At 39.6% G+C, this 17,526-nt stretch overlaps 1 protein-coding gene across 7 annotated transcripts in view; it reads left to right on the top strand.

Moving 5' to 3' along the window:
• myo6a (myosin VIa) overlaps window positions 1–17,526 on the top strand; it is a 117,804-nt gene that overhangs the window by 58,341 nt on the left and 41,937 nt on the right. For all 7 annotated transcript variants that reach the window (XM_051408999.1, XM_051408998.1, XM_051408997.1 and 4 more), the window contains exons 13-20: window positions 1,560–1,717; window positions 2,801–2,892; window positions 4,467–4,539; window positions 7,989–8,116; window positions 8,540–8,635; window positions 9,553–9,723; window positions 14,418–14,456; window positions 14,647–14,740. In XM_051408999.1, the coding sequence (XP_051264959.1) occupies window positions 1,560–1,717; window positions 2,801–2,892; window positions 4,467–4,539; window positions 7,989–8,116; window positions 8,540–8,635; window positions 9,553–9,723; window positions 14,418–14,456; window positions 14,647–14,740 (851 nt within the window). The remainder of the gene's footprint in view (window positions 1–1,559; window positions 1,718–2,800; window positions 2,893–4,466; window positions 4,540–7,988; window positions 8,117–8,539; window positions 8,636–9,552; window positions 9,724–14,417; window positions 14,457–14,646; window positions 14,741–17,526) is intronic.

Genomic DNA, 17,526 nt, shown 5'->3' with positions numbered 1-17,526 from the left:
ACTGTCAATAACACAATTATCTGCCTGGAAAAGCCAGGCAAGCCCTGTGTGTTTATACTGAGCGTTGGTCTGCAGGTGAATAAAGCAGACTCGCTTTATCTTCAGGGACAGATTTATGTGTATGCTTAGTATTTCAGGCAATTATCTCCGTGTGTTATTGACAGCAGAGTAGACATAAATTGTTAAGTGGCCAACATTAAGAAAAAGATCGACAACATGGAGAGCTGAGGTCAGAGGTGCATCACCTATAGAGGGGTTTTAATGGCTTTTTTTTATGACCTTGAGGTTGATGGATATCGATATCAATACTTATTGATTGACCAAGCTGTATCTGTGGCTGCTAGTGTTTTTTTTAAATGTATTCTTTTTTCTGAGTATCTTTTTCAGTTTTAGTCTATAGTCAATATCAGAAAATTTCACTTCTTTAGAGCCCAAAAACCCCCGAACGATACTCAGTTTACTGGAATATAAAACAAAGAAAACAACAGAATTTTCACATTTAAAATGCTGGAACCAGTAAACATTTTGCATTTTTACTTAATAAACTTATTAAAATTTGTCTGTCACCTTCCTACTTTCCTGTACTTACATATGCTGTGTGCTAAGCTAATCTATATTGAAAAGACAACCACATTTTTTGGGGGGTTAAAAGATAAACATCTTCTTACTTTAGCTAACGTTGGCAAAACGTTAACTAACTAACTAATGATTGATGGAAAGTAGCTCAATAGTTAGCTAGAGTTTTGCTGATGTAGATTACTTAATAGCTAATATTTAAAATGTCTAATATTAGGGCTGCAACATATCATTTTATTGATTAATAGATTAGTTGTTTGGTTCATAAAATGTCAGAAAGTAGTGAAAATATTGATCAGTGACGTCCCCAAATTTCTTGTTTTGTCCACAACCCAAAGATATTCAGTTTAGGACTAAAGAAACGAGAAAATCTTCATATTTGAGATGCTAAAATCTGAACACTTCTCATAAAATGAGTCACAACGTTTCATCGATTACCAAAATGGCTGACGATTCATTTAATAGTTGACAACCAATCGATGAATTGTCCAATCGTTGCAGCTCAGCTCTGTGTCTCGTCTAATAGAAAGTGCCAGATCAGATCTGTTGTTGTGATTTATTATTGGCAATCTGTTGAACCATCGAAGATCAATGGTCCACTTACTGTTTGGAGCTTTCAGCTGTTACTCCCATTCAGCATTTAACTCCATAAAGCTCCTAAAAGCTGTAAGTTGACTTTTATCCTGAGAGGATTTTCTTACAGACATATTTTCAACACTGACACTCCAGACCTTCAAGTGACACTTCAACTCCTACAATGCTTTAACTTTAATTGACCCTTCAACAAACATTTGATCCTGTTTACAAGAGCCACACTAAACGTGGTTTATATAAGTTTTCTGTAAATTAATGATTCACCAATGAAACCTATGAAGTGTAATTATAGTTTAGTAAATAATTAACACTTTAAGGTTTAACACATCACGCTCCAAAACCCAACACAGTAAATCATCCAACGCTCTTTTATCTTGTGTCTTTGCCAGAGTGCCGCTCAAAGTGGAGCAGGCTAACAATGCTCGGGACGCGCTGGCGAAGGCCGTGTACAGCCGCCTGTTCGACCACGTGGTGACCAGGGTCAACCAATGTTTCCCCTTCGACTCCTCCGCCAACTTCATCGGCGTCCTGGACATCGCCGGCTTCGGTTAGTATCCCTCAAAACCTCTTATCGTTCTTAGTGTGGATGACTGTTAAATCTTAGTATCAAGACTAATTCAGGCAGTAGAACATGAACAAAAATCAGGTTCCTCTGGTTTCGTCCTGGTGCTCCTACAACATTTTCAAGAATCCACCAGGCTCGAACGAAAACGACCAATCAGAGCCGAGAAAGATATAAAGATACTTTGTGTTGGAGGCTTGAAGATAGTTGATTGTTGAGACAGTCGAGCACTAGGGGGAGCCAGAGGAACCTGAATCTTTCACAGATTACCTGTCTCATGTGTTACTGTCAGGATTAAGTAAGTTTCAGCAAATATGACAAAAAGTTATTATGAAAGTTACCTATTGCATCTTTTAAGAATTGGTATCAGCTAAAGTAAAGCTTCTGATCCGTTCTTTACGGAACTCTGCAGTGTTTCTCCTTACTGACGGCCGGGCTCTACAGGGCAGCTGTATATCAGAGTATTCATATCTCATATCCACAAACATCCCTGTACAAACATTCAGGTTGCAGCTTCTTATTTTCTGCTTCACAACATCTTTAGAATAAGAATTTGAATGTTTTCACAGAAAGTCTCTCAACTGTTCAGCTCAGATATTTTAGATCAACGGTAAAAGAAAACAGTTTAATATTGAAATATTCTTTACACCTAACATTCATGATTCCTCAAAAAATATATTCAGGCCTACATCTCAGCATTTCGTTGTACAGTTTATTAGCTGTTCTCTACTGATATTGTTAGTCAGTTTGCTCACTGATAGAAAAGAGCTCCCTTAAGGATAAAGGTTGGTAACCTCTGTCCTAAAGTTTATACACAGTAAGAATAATGTCTGTCTCTAAAGTGAAAGAACAAAGAGAATGGAAAGGATTTAATGCAATATCGCTCAGATTGACTTCAAGTAGTATGCAGGAACAAAAGATGTTTAAGATGATTTCAGCTGTTTGCTTTGTACTGACACTATAAAGGGCATCAATACGGCGCATTTGCCCCTGACATAGTGCGACTTTTCAGTTTCTCTTTGATTGTGTCGCAGCATCTTTAACCGACTGTCTGTTCCCGTTTCACAGAGTACTTCGAGCACAACAGCTTCGAGCAGTTCTGCATCAACTACTGTAATGAGAAACTGCAGCAGTTCTTCAACGAGCGCATCCTGAAAGAGGTGAGAGCGTCTTTTTAAAAAAACCTACAGCGTGTTTCCATTCGAGGGAAGAAAAACTAAATCAATCACCTCGGATCCATTAGGCAGCACTTACAAACGGGAAAATCAAAGTAAACATCTCGGAATGACTCAGGACTTTGATTTATACTTTGTGCAAGTGTCAAATTGTCAAATTGTGGGTGTCTCATATTTGAATTAAAGTATTGATTTTCCAGAGCCCAGACACATTAACCTTTGATCACATTTAAAGTCGAGAGTTTGATTCAAAAACATGATTTTTCCCTTTTGAAAGTGTGCTTTATGATGATTACTGCTTGTCCTGTGAATGTGTGTCTCTAGAAGAAAAATACATTTTAGGTTCAACGGTATCCCAACCTGGGGGTCAGGGGCCCCACTTGTGGTCGCCAAAGCTTCATGAGGAGGTCGCGATGCCTATTTCTCAGCATTTGGTTCACTTCAGTAAAGTAGAGTAAATTAATAGGACAATGAGCAAGCGTCAGGGTCAAGAAAACAGTAAATTAGTACAAAAAAGAAGCCTATTAAGTCTGTTGGATTGTTAAAAGATGATAAAAAAAAAAAAACATAATACAGATAGAAAATTGTCTTAAAAGTTCCCTTAAGAGGAAATAATCTGCTCAAAATTCCTCCAAATCTCTGGTTTTACACAAACTTCTTGTGGTTATTGTGTTCGTTATTTGGGTTCATTGTACAGTTTTGGAATATCCATAAAATATGTCCGTTAACTAATTGACAGAAAAAGGTTGGGGTGTTTCAGATAACAAACAGCTGCAGAAAACATGTAGAAAGTTCTGAGTTGCTTTCAGTAAACTTTGTAACACCAGTTGTCTCAGTCTTGTTTATTCAGCACCCAAACAATCATTAGCAACAGTCAGAATGAAAACTAATGCCGACCACGTCTGCAATGTTCCACAGCAACATATTTCTGTTTAGAAAAATAATGATGCTCAATATATAATTATTATTTTTTTGCAAGTCAGGGTCTTCACATAATGAACTAGAAACAGCTCGAGTGCTTAAACCTCCGCCAACGCTGCGCTGCCGGCGACCTTGGAGAGCTGCAGCCTCCATAATGGTGTATTGTGGTTTTGGAGTGGTGTTTTTGGACAAAAGAAACGCTGTTCAGCCAACGACCTCGAGGGCTGCAATGTCACTGATGTAGAATCGGTGTGATTTGTAGTCAAATTGCAGAAACCAAAGTTTTGGATCAATAACAAATCGGTTTGAAAGACTTGTCAGAGCTGTAGCGTCAGAAAAGAGCAACTTTTGGACATTTGGGATTTTGTTTCATTCTCTAACAACTGTTAATGTCTCATTTGACCTTAAAGCTGCTCATTTACACACAGAGATCAAACATCTGTTAGCAGCATGAAAGCCGTAACCTTAAGATGCTCATTTGGCATGAAAGCGTGATGGTATAAAGCGCCGTTTGTTAGAGAACTAGACTGCCCTCCAGGCGGAACCACGACGCCGTCCTCGTCCTCATTAGACGAACGCCGTACGCGCTGCGGATATCGTTATGGATTCTCATTAGAAATCTCTCGTTTGCATTCCAGGAGCAAGAGCTGTACCAGAGGGAGGGGCTCGGAGTCAACGAGGTTCACTATGTCGACAATCAGGACTGCATAGGTATGATCATCACTCTCTGCACTCTGCATTCACAGCAGCTCCAGTTGATCATCTAACGTATTTGTGCTGTTCAGAGTGTTCCTCAGCAAACGCTGTTGAATATTTATTATTTTATTTTACAGCTGATATTTGATGGTTCTTTTTACCCGTGTGTAGAACATAATGTTGCTAACAAGACCCAGTAGAAGACAAGTCTGGATTATACTCATCCCTGAATGAACAGATTCACATTCAAACTATGTATTTGATATATTTAATAATATCCAGATGGTGCTTGAATGTCTAGAAAATATATCAGGACAGTGAATCAGCGTTTTGCAGTTAATGAGAATGTGCTATAAAGTGGTCAGACATTATATTTATACAGAGGGTAACAGATGTTTCTCATTGGTTTGTTAACCTGTTGACCTCTGTTACAATTAGATCCCATTTACACTCACACATTCGACATAGATTGAAATCTGATAGGTCAAACCATGGTGGCCTGACTGATTTTTCCAGATATTGATATCAATAAGTAAATTGATGATACTTTCTTAACTGAGGACTTTAATACCCTGACTTAGATATATTGGATGTACCTTCTTGTTGTTATTGTCTTTTCTGTTCTTGGCTGACGACTTTCTTTTTTACTTTGGACTTGCGACTTTTCCTGTCTCCGGGGACTTACTTTTCTGTCAGGACATGTAGATTTTAATTTGAGACTTGTGGGTCTTGACTTAAATTTGATCTTAACTTGGGACCTGACTTGGGGCTTTCCTGTCTTGATGTGGGACTTGTTGGTCCTAACTTTGTATGTGACTCACGACTTTCCTGTGTTGACATTGGACTTGTAGTTCTTAACTTGGGACATGACTTGAGACTTTCTTGTCTTTAATTACGACTTGTTTTCTTGACTTGGGGTTTTCCCATCTTGTCTTCGGACTTTGTGTTGACTTGGGACTTTATGTGTCACTTGAAGACTGACGTCGGGCGGCTGTGGCTCAGAGGAAGAGCGGGTCGTCCACTAATTGGATGGTTGTTGGTTCGATCCCTGGCTCCTGCCGCCACATGTCGAAGTATCCTTGAGCAAGATACTGAACCCTGAATTGCTCCCGATGCCATGCATCGGTTTGTGAATGTGTATGAATGAGTTAGTTTCTGTTCGATGGACTTTGCCATCACTGAGTGAATTTGTGTGAAAGGGTGAATGTGGCACGTAGTGTAAAAGTGCTTTGAGTGGTCGGAAGACTAGAAAGGCGCTATACAAGTACAGGTCCATTTACCATTTGGTTCTTGACTTGAGACTTGACATGGGACTTTTCTGTCTTGGTTTTGGTCTTGAAGATCTTACCTTGGAACATGACTCTCTACACGTTCTGTTTTAATTTGGGGTTTTCCTATGTTGTCTTTGGACTTGATGTTGATTCAGTACTTGATGTGGGACTAGAAGGTCTCACTGTACCTTGGAACTCGACTTTTAGCTGTCATGTCTTAATGTAGGAATTGTAGGTCCTCACTGTGGATGTGACTTTAAATTTTGCTGTGTTGACTTTTGTTCTTGACTTGGGACTTAACTTGTGACTTGTAGGCCTTGACTGGAGACTTGAATCTGGACTACTGGTAGACTCTGTTGCACTGCATTGTGGATTGTGTACGAGCTGTAGCTGTGTCTATCAGCTCTGATGCTCCTTCAGATAAACGGTTGTGGAGTCTGGAGGTTGTGGAGGCCTGCTGCTGCCGCTGTTTGTACTTTGTAGTATTGGTGTTTGTAAATGTGTTGTTGAGGGGTCGGTTGTTTAGGATGTTTTTGAGCTGAACCGGAGGAGGCAGTTGTGTTTACGAGCCACGAACGGCAGCATGCTGCTCATTATTGGCCTTAATGTGCTGCTGGCTCCGAGCCCTCAGTTTTGTGCGAGCTGCCTCTCCACAGTTTGACCCCCGAGCCTCGGCGCCGTTTCATGGACAGACAAAGTGATGAAGCCCCCGAGCATCTGAACTCCTGTCCTGACTGAAATGTTTCTTCATTACTCCACAAACGGGGGAGGGAGATGGATGTGAGGTGATTAGAGGTGAAGGAGGTTAATTGTGCTTTTTGCTGATGTCCAGTCTGGTGAAATAGCATCAATTTTAGATGCTTAACTACAGCGGAGTCCGCTGGAGGGAGGCAGCGGTCGACACAGGCTGTTTACAACAAGCTCTGTTTGTTGGCTCCAAACTGTAGATTACTAAAATGTATTTGTTTGTTTGTTTGTGTTCCTGTTGTGTGTTTTGAAAATATTAAAATCAGACTCTGCGTAGCAAAAATTAAATCTCCACGGTAGAAACACAACTGCATGCAAGACAAAGCAGGAATAAAACAAACATTACAAACTAAAACCTCACAAATCAAAGCAGTTCACTGTATACACGGTCATTCATTCATTCATTCACTCATTCATTCATTCATTCATTCACTCAAGTAATAGGGTTATTTTTAATTCATTCGTACACTCATTTCGTCATTCAGTTTTGGTTTATATATTATTGTTCATCATTCATTCATTACTTCAGTTGTTTAACTAGTATTCTTTATCAAGTTTAATTCATTCATTCATTCATTCATCCACTTTTCCCTCAGCTTGTAGAGTCTGGTGCAGAAATAGTTGGTTGTTTCCTGTGATTGGGAGCAGGTGGAAGGGGTAGATGGAGGGATGAAGGGACAGGTGAGAGGATGAATAGTTAGCTTATGTTAGCAAAATGCTAACGAAGACAGCCAATTTACCTCAGTCACTAACTGGCTACCTCGTTAGTTAATCTATAAATAAACGTTAGCTAGCTGCGTACATCTTATAAGTAATGTTAGCATGCTCTAACTTGCATGTGTCGCTCAGTGCTACGTCATTAGCTAGCGTTTTGTTAATATTAGCTAATTTAAGATACAACTATATGTATGTTACTTTTATCTTTTAACAGCCTAGCACAGACTCAGTTTGGGTATCGAGTGTTTCATTGTTCAGATAAAACTGTCAGGAATTCCTCGGCTGTGCTAAACTCAATCAGCAGCAGTTGGAGGCTCATTACGTCCTTAAATTGAGCTGCATTTCAACCAAAGTTTACTATTGATCAGCAGAATCAATCGTTTTCCTGCTCACAATAACATCTAATAATTAATTAAAGTTGATACTGAAGAGGCTGAAATCCCTGAACTCATACTGATAAAATAAATCACCTTTGCACCTATGAAGTGTTCTATACTGTAAATAATAATAATAATAATAATAATGATCTGATGACATTATGCCGGCTCCTCCATCACTTTGTGAGTCAGATCAGGTCAAGGACAAACTGTTATGGTTTCCTCTACCGATTCAATTAAACATTCATTTAGTTCTTTAATCGTCCCTCCCTGATTTAATTGGTCACGTTGCCCGGCGGCCTCAAGTGGTCCGACGCGGCAAAGCTTAATGCTTCTCACACTCTCTCCACAGACCTGGTGGAGGCGAAGCTGGTCGGCATATTGGACATCCTGGACGAAGAAAACCGACTACCTCAACCCACCGACCAGCACTTTACCGACACCGTTCACAACAAACACAAAAACCACTTCCGCCTCACGGTGAGTGAAACAGTCACATCTCACTGTTCAGACACAGAAATCCAGAAAGTCTTATTATTATTATTATTATTATTATTATTATTATACCTCATAAATAAGATCATTGTTAAACAAATTATAAATAAAAGTTTTTAGTCTTTCCAACAACCACCAACTTTGGTTTGTTTTTGCTGTGCAACATTTTATAAACCTGTGTCTTTGCTGTGGTTATTTATTATGTATATTAATTATCTTAAATCAACTTAAAATGAGCTAAGGAGTGAGAAATCACTGAACACTGACTCTTAATCTTCACTTCCAGCCGAGAATCGACTGACAGGATCGGGAATTAGCGGGTTATTTAAAATGGAAAATAAGCTGGAAGACTGTGGAGTGTTTCACTGTGTGTGTGTGTGTGTGTGTGTGTGTGTGTGTGTCCCTCAGATACCCAGGAAGTCTAAGCTGGCCGTCCACAGGAACGTGAGGGATGATGAAGGATTTATTATCAGACATTTTGCAGGAGCCGTGTGCTACGAGACAGTGAGTTTTCCTGTAGCCATCTTTAAAAATAATGTCACATCCAGTTATTTATTTATTTTTCTTTGATCCGCGCAGAAAACATGAAAGCAAGTGACCGTTCAGATGTGATTATATTCAGATAAATACACCCCAGATAGTACATTTTAAATTCACCCTAAAGTCATATTGAGACTGTGTGCTTTTATATACACTGTAAAAAAGAAATTATAAAAAAACTGTAATATTTGGGCACCAACAAATTACTGTAAAAATACAGGAATTTCCTATAATTAAAATACAGTTTTTAGCTTTAATTTAATTTTTCATAAAATCTTGTGTAATGTTTTGTCTTTTTAATGTTTAATTAAAGATATTTACACTGTAAAACAATGATCTATAAATCCAGGTGAACTCTGCTATAATACAATAATCAGGCTTACATTTACAGCAGAGTGCTGTTATTATTCCTTTTTTTCCTATTTTAATCTGAATGTTAAAAGTTATAGAACTGTAATAAAAGTCATTATCTGTGAAATTACAGTAATTATTGCTGTTTACACTGATAAAAACTGTATTTGGACAGTTTACCAATGCTTATACACTGATAAACAACATTTATTCAACTTCCATAATTATACATTGTTAATTGTCACTAATTTTACATAATTTTAGAAATGTACTTTCAATATTAAACTTGAATTTAACAGTTTTATCTATTAGATAAACCGTAAATATCTAGATAGATTTGCCAAATGTATTTTAAGTGGAAAAAAGTATATTTTCTTACTGACTATTGTACTATTTAAAATAAACCCTAAAAACCATGTAAACCTACAGTTTTTTTACTGCGTCTTATATATTCAGGTTTTTTTTAACAATAATAGGATTTTAAACTTGAAGCTGTTTCTAAGGTAGTTTAAAAACTGTCCCTCTGTCAGACGAAGTTTGTGGAGAAGAACAACGACGCCCTGCACATGTCTCTGGAGTGTCTCGTCAGCGAGTCCAAGGACCGCTTCGTCCGCGAGCTCTTTGAAAACTCTAACAACAGCAAAGACGTGAAGCAGAAGGCGGGAAAACTCAGCTTCATCAGCGTCGGCAACAAGTTTAAGGTGAGTAGAAACTAACTGAACACCACTCGTGTCTGTATTTGAGGACCTGGGAATGAGAACGGGCTGTGAGGTGTGCCGGAGAAACTAGAGTCAGTGTTTGGTTTGTCCGTTCAGGGCTACTATAGAAACATGGCGGTTCAACATGGCAGAGTCCGCCAGAAGAGGACCCGCTCGCTCTGTAGATAAAAACAACTGTATTAGAAAAATGGCATCAAATATCAGTGAGAGGAAAACCCTGAACTGGTCAATTGGCAGCTTATTAAAGTCAGATTGGTAAAACAAACTGTTGCTTTGTTGCTTTAACTAAGCCTGCACTGTGGCCTTTAACTGTATTTGTGCTTTGCTCAGTGAGTGTTTTAAGGGCTGTAAAGAGGCACTGTGGACATTAACGGGTTAATAACGTAATGCTCTGGTGTCTCACAGGGTTTCATTATGTTCCTGTTCTCTGTATGGTACAAAACTGCAGTTTCTTTTTTTTACTGGTGCAAATAATAAAACAAACCAGGAGGGATGAAAATAAACTGCAGAATCTGCAAAATCACCAAGAACTGCACTGAAGACACCAACCTATCAGATTACGCCATTAATGTGACAGCGGTGTAAGGAGGCTCAGAGACGCCACACGCAGCATCACCAACTGGTTCGGGCCGGTTTACTGAATATAGAGTCCAGTAAGGACATCTTAAAAAAAAATCCAACCACATGATTATTATATAAAAATAAATTCATTTAAATCATTATTTGAATCTCGCTGGTGTAACATTAGCTCTCTGTCTCGTAGCGTAACGTAAGCTGTCCGTGGAGCCGGTGCTTAGAAATATTATTGGTTTTGGCCTTAAGAATCCTTCTTTTTCTATCTCAGTGGATGAGTCCCAGCGTACATTTAGAGAACAGAGAGCAGTTCCTTTGTCATCAGCTTATGGAGGGAGAGTGTTTTAACCTCCTCCGCTGTGACTCATCCAGCTCAGCATCACCTTGATATGAGCTCTAATGTGTCACCTAACCAAAGGCAAGGTGAGCCAAACACCACAGCGCCCGGCTCCACTCTATCAACATGAAATAAAAGCACATAACCCGAGGGAACGATGGTGTTCGGTACAGTGCGGGCAGCGAGGGGGAAATATTTTATGCAATTTACAGGAACCCCGGCGTCTTTGATGTCCCAACATTTGATCCTTTGGTGCGTATGTAGACGTGATTTATATGCGTGATACAGATCCTCACTGAGGCTGTAGTGAGAGATCTATTCACAGAAACACTGCATTGTGTCAGTTTAATTAAAAAGCTTATTATTGACTGTACGACAGAGACACACAGGGAAAGAAGGGATGGTGCTACATGGGTTGCATCATAAGCATAGCACACAGTAACGCCATAGTTAAAGTTAGCTGTAGTTGTTTCCTTTTGTTGTTTCGGATGATTTTATCGCAGGCAATAAATCATCATAACTATCTCAAAGAGGTCCGTCACCCTCGCTGTTCCTGCTATGCTGCTGTGGTCAGTCACTGCGGTCTTTAAATGAGCAGAACTGCAGGTGGAGTTAGACTTGGATTGACAGACAGACTGAGACTAATATTTAATACACAGCGAACTGAATTGTTGAACATTAATCAGGTAAGATACGGTCAGTAAATGTTTTATATTTTGTATTCAGCAGATCTGTGAGAAGCACGGAGCTTGTCTCTGGTGAATTTGGAATCAAGTAGATTGAGTTCTTATTACCTGTGAGCTCTGTTACCTGCAGTGCTTTCCTAAAGCCTCCTCATCCCGTTAGGTCTCTGCCTCCTCTGCCCCGGCTCCCCCTCTCTCCCTCTCTCTCCCTCTCTCTCCCCCTCTGTATATCAGAGCTGTGATTGAGGTTCGAAAGGTGCATCAGAGCAGGCAGACAGGAACAGAGCTCTGGGCGAGGAGCAGAAGGGGGACGGTGAAAATGAGCAGTGATAAATCTGAGTCAGTGGAGGTGGCGGGAGACGTCGCCTCCCGGCTGGAGCCTCTGATGTGCATCGTGAGCCATGGAGGGGGATTGTGAGCCATGGAGGGGGCTGTAGTTTTTCATTATAACCAGACAGCGTGGCTTTGTCCCAATTTAGGGACCAAATGACAGAGGTGACGTATTCCAGAGGCTCATCCAGCGGCGGCTGATGAGTTGATTCCAGATATATTGCCTGAACATATTGATAATTATGAAACGTTTGTGATGCATCATCATGAACACACTGCAAAACAAGAAACAAACAAAATATTCTTAAATATAATCAACATTTCTGGAATTTTGCTTGACTAGAATTCTTAAAACTATAAACATCTAAAAGGTTGTAATGGGCCTTTTTAGCTGCTTTACCTCCAACACTGGGACCGGACGACTTTCTCTTAAACTGTGAAGTTGTGCGAGTGCTCTTATTCTGAAAATGAGGACAATAATCTGGTTCTTCTGCTGGGATATTATGGGGTATGCAACCATTGTTGTAACTGGTTAAATCAAGCTCAATATTAGCTGTAATATCTTATTAAGATAAAGTTAGATAAATGAAACTTTTGTTAATGCCGAACATATTTGACAAGATAATTGTTTCTTTTTAGACAAAAAATAAGACAAATTTCCCAGAAACAAGACTTTTTTTTTTAAACTTTCTTAATGATGATAATTTAATAAACCAAAGGCTTAATTTATATCATAATTATATAATTAGTATGATTTACAGACATTTAAACTTTAAGACATCCATTACCACTATTTGTTGTTTTTAGCAATTTGGATTTGATTCTTTTCGATTCGATTTGGATTCTTTCATCACGACTATACACGCTGTTACAGATGGAAGGAAATTATGATCCGACCAGCTGTCACCTGAAGGCAGTTTGGCCCAACGGCACACTGTAGCTTAACCAGAAGCAATAAGCTTGCAAAAAGAGATAAAAATACAGTGCTGTCATCAGCATACGTAGATCACAAAAAGGGCTCCTCCATTCCCCTAAAGTCAGATACCTAAGATTTGTCCTGTCACAAGGTAGCCCTGCCCTAAAGCATACCCTGCTTTATGGTCTGTTTTTCTCTAAATGGGACCATCAGTTACTAAATGAACATCATGCTGTATGGAAGAAGACTGAAACTAGAGACTGAGACCAGAAACTCATCAGGAAACTGTTTACTGAGCTCATAAATCAACTGAAAAGTCGGCTCATTTCTCCATAAGACTGAATGGTATCAGTGTGTTATTGCAGCCAGTGGAGCTGCCCCCTGCTGGCCTTTATATAGAATGCAGGTTTAAGATACTCTGTTCATTATATAAACTGTCAATAATCTGATCACACAATAACTATCCTGTTACTAGCGTTAAGTTGGCATAAGTTAGCCAATGAGGATGTGAAGTCACATGAAATCTTACTGCTCCAATCTTTAAAGTCAGCTGGTGTGCAGTTTGTTGGGGCCATGTTTGCAGGTGTAGTTGTTACCGTGCTGTGGTTGTACACAGATATGCTTAGGGCGGACAGGTGATGACACCGTTGTTATGCTAATAGCTGCTAGCAGCTGCCACATGACCATTTTTAATCAGCGTTTTTGTTTGTCTTCGGCTCCAGTGTCGTTCCATTATTCACCCTAATTAGTATACATTTATTTACATTTACATACATTTACATTCACATAGCGCTCCTCGTGTCTGTAGTGATTAGCTAGAACAAGCTTGAATAATGCATCATCAGCGAGTAACCAGTTATGAGGATATATTGATGAGGGGAGCATTTCTTTTGTAGCAGTTTCTGTTTTTAGTTTAGAAACTTAAGATATGAAGAAAATCAAAAATGCACATTCTGAAAAATTTAAGTCAAAAACATTATCAGGAACCGCGCCTAGCTGAGTTCAGCCAACCAACAAAGAGGAGGATGATGATATAAGTTGCCATTATTCCATCAAATGTAAAGAATTAATCCTTTCTGACCTGTGACAGCCTGCAGAGGATTCCTGCGAACACGTACCGAACTGTGAGGCTGCGCTTTACAAAAGCTTATCAGGGACCAGTGCTTTCTTCCCTCAGCAGCATCCTCAGCCTCAGATTAATTGTTGCCTCTCGTTCCAGACAGTAATACAATAACCCGATGAAAGTCTGGCACTACTGCCACGGCGAGCACTGTGGTGTCGGCCAAAGTGCTTGTGCTGCTGGTGGAGTTATGCATCAGAACAGATCAGGAGATTTAATCACGCATTTGTTTGACTTCGTATCTGATCTGCTGCTGAGAGCAAACAGTCGTATGCAGTAGAGAGGTGTTCATAGCGAAGATTGTTTGACTGCCGTCGCCATCTTGGCAGTCCTGACTCAGCCAGCTCCTGGCTAATCGCTGAATGAAGCCTGGTTACTGAAAGCTCATCTTTCCATCCTGTTCTCTGCTTTGTTTCTCTCAGTTTGAGCTTCCACTGATGACCAGATATTCTGGAAATAATCTACATTGTCCACGAAAATTGATTTCCATTTTAGCCTTGTGTGCTTCGGATAAATGCATTTGAATCTGAATGAATTTCTTTTCCTTCCTTTTTGCTATTTGTTGTCCAGTTTATTAGAGATTTTATTCATGAACAGATCATTTAAAAGTAAAAGAATATAAAATGTAATCCTGTGTTTGGTATCTGACATAAATAAACCACTGCGGTTTACAATCACACAGATTGTTAAATAAAAACTGTTTTCTTTTTCCTGCAGACGCAGCTGAATATTCTTCTGGAGAAGCTCCGCAGCACGGTCAGTGTTTATGCCCCCCCCTTCAGCTGGTTGATTTCATGTTGCAGCTGCAGTGAAGAAGCTCTGTTTGTCTCCTGAGAGGCAAACAGAGCTTCATGTCCTGAGTCAGTTTCTGATTTAACCTGTGTCCTCTGCTGTTACTGTAATGATTTCTCTCCTCGTGTCTCCAACCTGTCTCTATCTGCTGCAGGGCTCCAGCTTCATCCGCTGCATTAAACCAAACCTGAAGATGGTCAGCCACCAGTTCGAAGGAGCTCAGATTCTCTCCCAGCTGCAGTGCTCCGGTCAGTGGACTCATTCAGATCTTTAAGATGTTTTACCTGAATGTTCATCTTTCTTTCCTGAGTCTATCCTCTGCTGCACTCGCTTCTGTGACTGAATACAGCCTCTCGTTAGCCCGTTTTGGAATGCCAAAATTAGAAAAAAAACATCATGAATTTTACAAACAAACGTTTTGAAAGTTCAGGTCTCACTTCAGTTCTCTTTCTACAAATGAAATCCTGGTAGTGTCAGGGTCCCTGGTCCCCTCTGCCTAACCCTTTGTCTATTTGTGGGTGTAAACCTGGTCCCCTCAACATTTCTTCTACTGGCTCTTTCTTACCCTTTGGTGTCCTTCCTTCTCATTTTCCAGCTCAGATGTTGAGAACAAGCTGCTTGCTGCTGATTTTAAATTAAACTTTCATTCAGATGCCGTCGGTGGATCCTGTTTTTCATCCATTTAAATGAACTGTTGTAAAATAAAATAAAACAAGTCTTCACTGCTGGAAATAAATACCAGTTTGAATAAATAGAAGTCAGAAAACACAAAGATAACCAAGGACAAACAGAAGGACAGAACATCAGCAGTGACTCACCGTCCAAAACATCCACAACCAACAGGCACGCACAAAATAAATATATAATATAAAACCAAAGTTCACTTTCACTTCAAGAAAAAAGTGTTTTTATAAATCTGTCTAAAACTTTAACGGAAAAATACCCAAAACTGAGATTATCATATTGATTATATTGAGTTTGCAGATCATAATATACACACACACACACACACACACACACACACACACACACACACACACACACACGCACACTAATCATATTTTCATCAGTGTATAATCACCTGAAATTAGTAGTATTAGCCAATCAGAGTCAGAGTAGAGCTTCGCCATCCTCGGAAAGAATAATCGCCCTACTGTTTCCACTAAAACCCTAAAAATCTACACATGAAGAATTCATCCATCCATTTTCTGCTGCTTATCTTTGCCCTGGCTTTGTTAATCCAATTATATCATTAGTAACTATTGTTATAACCTGCTGTGACGATATGATTTGATACAGGTATTAAAATATCTATGAGGTATTAATTAGTCTTAGATTTGACTTTAACCTGCAGATGTTGGTTCTCCTTGGCTGCCCTTATTTCCTGATTCCTGTCTTATAATCTTTAAACTTTGTGACTTTTGGAGGCTTTTCTTAAACTTTTCCTGTTCCTCAGACCAAAGACCCGGCCACGGCTCCGTCCCCTCAGGTTTGGAAGAAAAGAAATTATGAGCCGGGGTTTAATATCCTCAGAGAGCCCCATACTGCTTTCATCCACACAAACTCAGTGATGCCCTGTCCTGATACCGGCACCCTGGGAAGCTCTTTATCAGTTTCATTGGACTGGGAATCAAAGCGTTGATAGTTTGGATTAGACGGGGTAGGGCTCTGTGTACCAACAGGACACGCTCAGCTCCAAAAGGGATGTTCAGCAACCAAACAGGCCTAAACCTACAGAATGAAAACCAATTATTGTAACAGGGCAGCAGGTGTAGTCTCAGGTGTTGGTTGACAAAATGAAAACTTTTTTTTATTGAAGATATTAAATAATAAACTGTTTTCAAAAGTGTTTCGACTCAGAGCCTTGAGGTTTAATTCGGTAATTTAATTAATAACCTTCTGATTGATGATTAGTGGCTCATGTGAGTTTCTATAAAATCACTGGACTGTGAAATGGAAATGTTCTGAGTTAGTTCAACCTGAGATCCTAAGTTCCCTTGTAGTTTGTAATTCAGGGTTGCAGAAAACCATTCTAATTATATTTGTGGTTATTATTATTTCTCACAGACATTTGGATCATGATGACTTTGGGACGGCTCGGTCGGATTCAGCCCGCCACTCATATTCTCTGTTAACAGCTGACCCCAAATCTTTAATCTTCAAACCTCAGCTAATGATAATAAGACTCTGCAGTGAGATAAACACAAAAAGAAAGTTTGGACCCCTGAAAGCGAGATGTAGATTTAATCGGGTCCTGAGACGGTGCTGGATTCTCCGCCCGGAGCAGACTGGCTCTCCCCGAGTGGAAAGCGCCAGTCGGCTTAGACGGCTTAAATACATCAGTGACATATTGAAGCTGTGTAATATGTTGTCAGTTAGAAGTAGGACTTAATAACTAGTGAGAGATTTCACAGGCAACCGGTGGAGGGAGACTAACACCGGGATAAAATGTTCAGGAGCTCCGGTTCATATGAGCCTCTCGGCTTGAATATTTCTATCAGTGAAGCTTTGGGTTTTTTAATAAAAGCCTGGGTCTGTTTTAAGTGTCTCCTCTCCAAAAGGGCTGTAAGGTGAACATACACACTTTTGGGAAATTGCCTTCATGTAATTGTGATTGTTGAGGAAGATGTTTTATCGTGTCCTTTGGGAACCGTAAAGAGATTACAGTGTGAGGTCTGATAGGAGTTATGTGCAGCTCGGGGCTCGCAATCAGGGTTTATCTGAATACACAAGGGCAAAGTTTTATTATAGTTTGTGTAAGAAAGTTGTAATGTTCAGTAGAATAAAGTGTTCCTCTCCACAGAATTGAGCCTTTTAGCCGCTTACATGATTAAATGCCATGAGAGGTTGATTTCTGATTATCTCTTTACAACGAGTCGACACTTTTTCGTGACAGAATAACTTGTTATTAAAGAATTTCTGAAGCATCACTGGGTTGGGTTTCTGGGTTGTTTTTGCAGTCTATGGTTTGCCGCTACAATTGGCTGTCACATGCATATGAATCAATCAATCAAACTTTATTTAAGAATAGAAT

Source organism: Dicentrarchus labrax, unplaced genomic scaffold (genome assembly GCF_905237075.1).
Source record: "Dicentrarchus labrax unplaced genomic scaffold, dlabrax2021, whole genome shotgun sequence".
In the NCBI taxonomy this organism is placed as follows: domain Eukaryota; kingdom Metazoa; phylum Chordata; class Actinopteri; family Moronidae; genus Dicentrarchus; species Dicentrarchus labrax.
The sequence above is the reverse complement of the archived record's forward strand: the minus strand, read 5'-3'. Positions and strand labels throughout refer to the sequence as shown.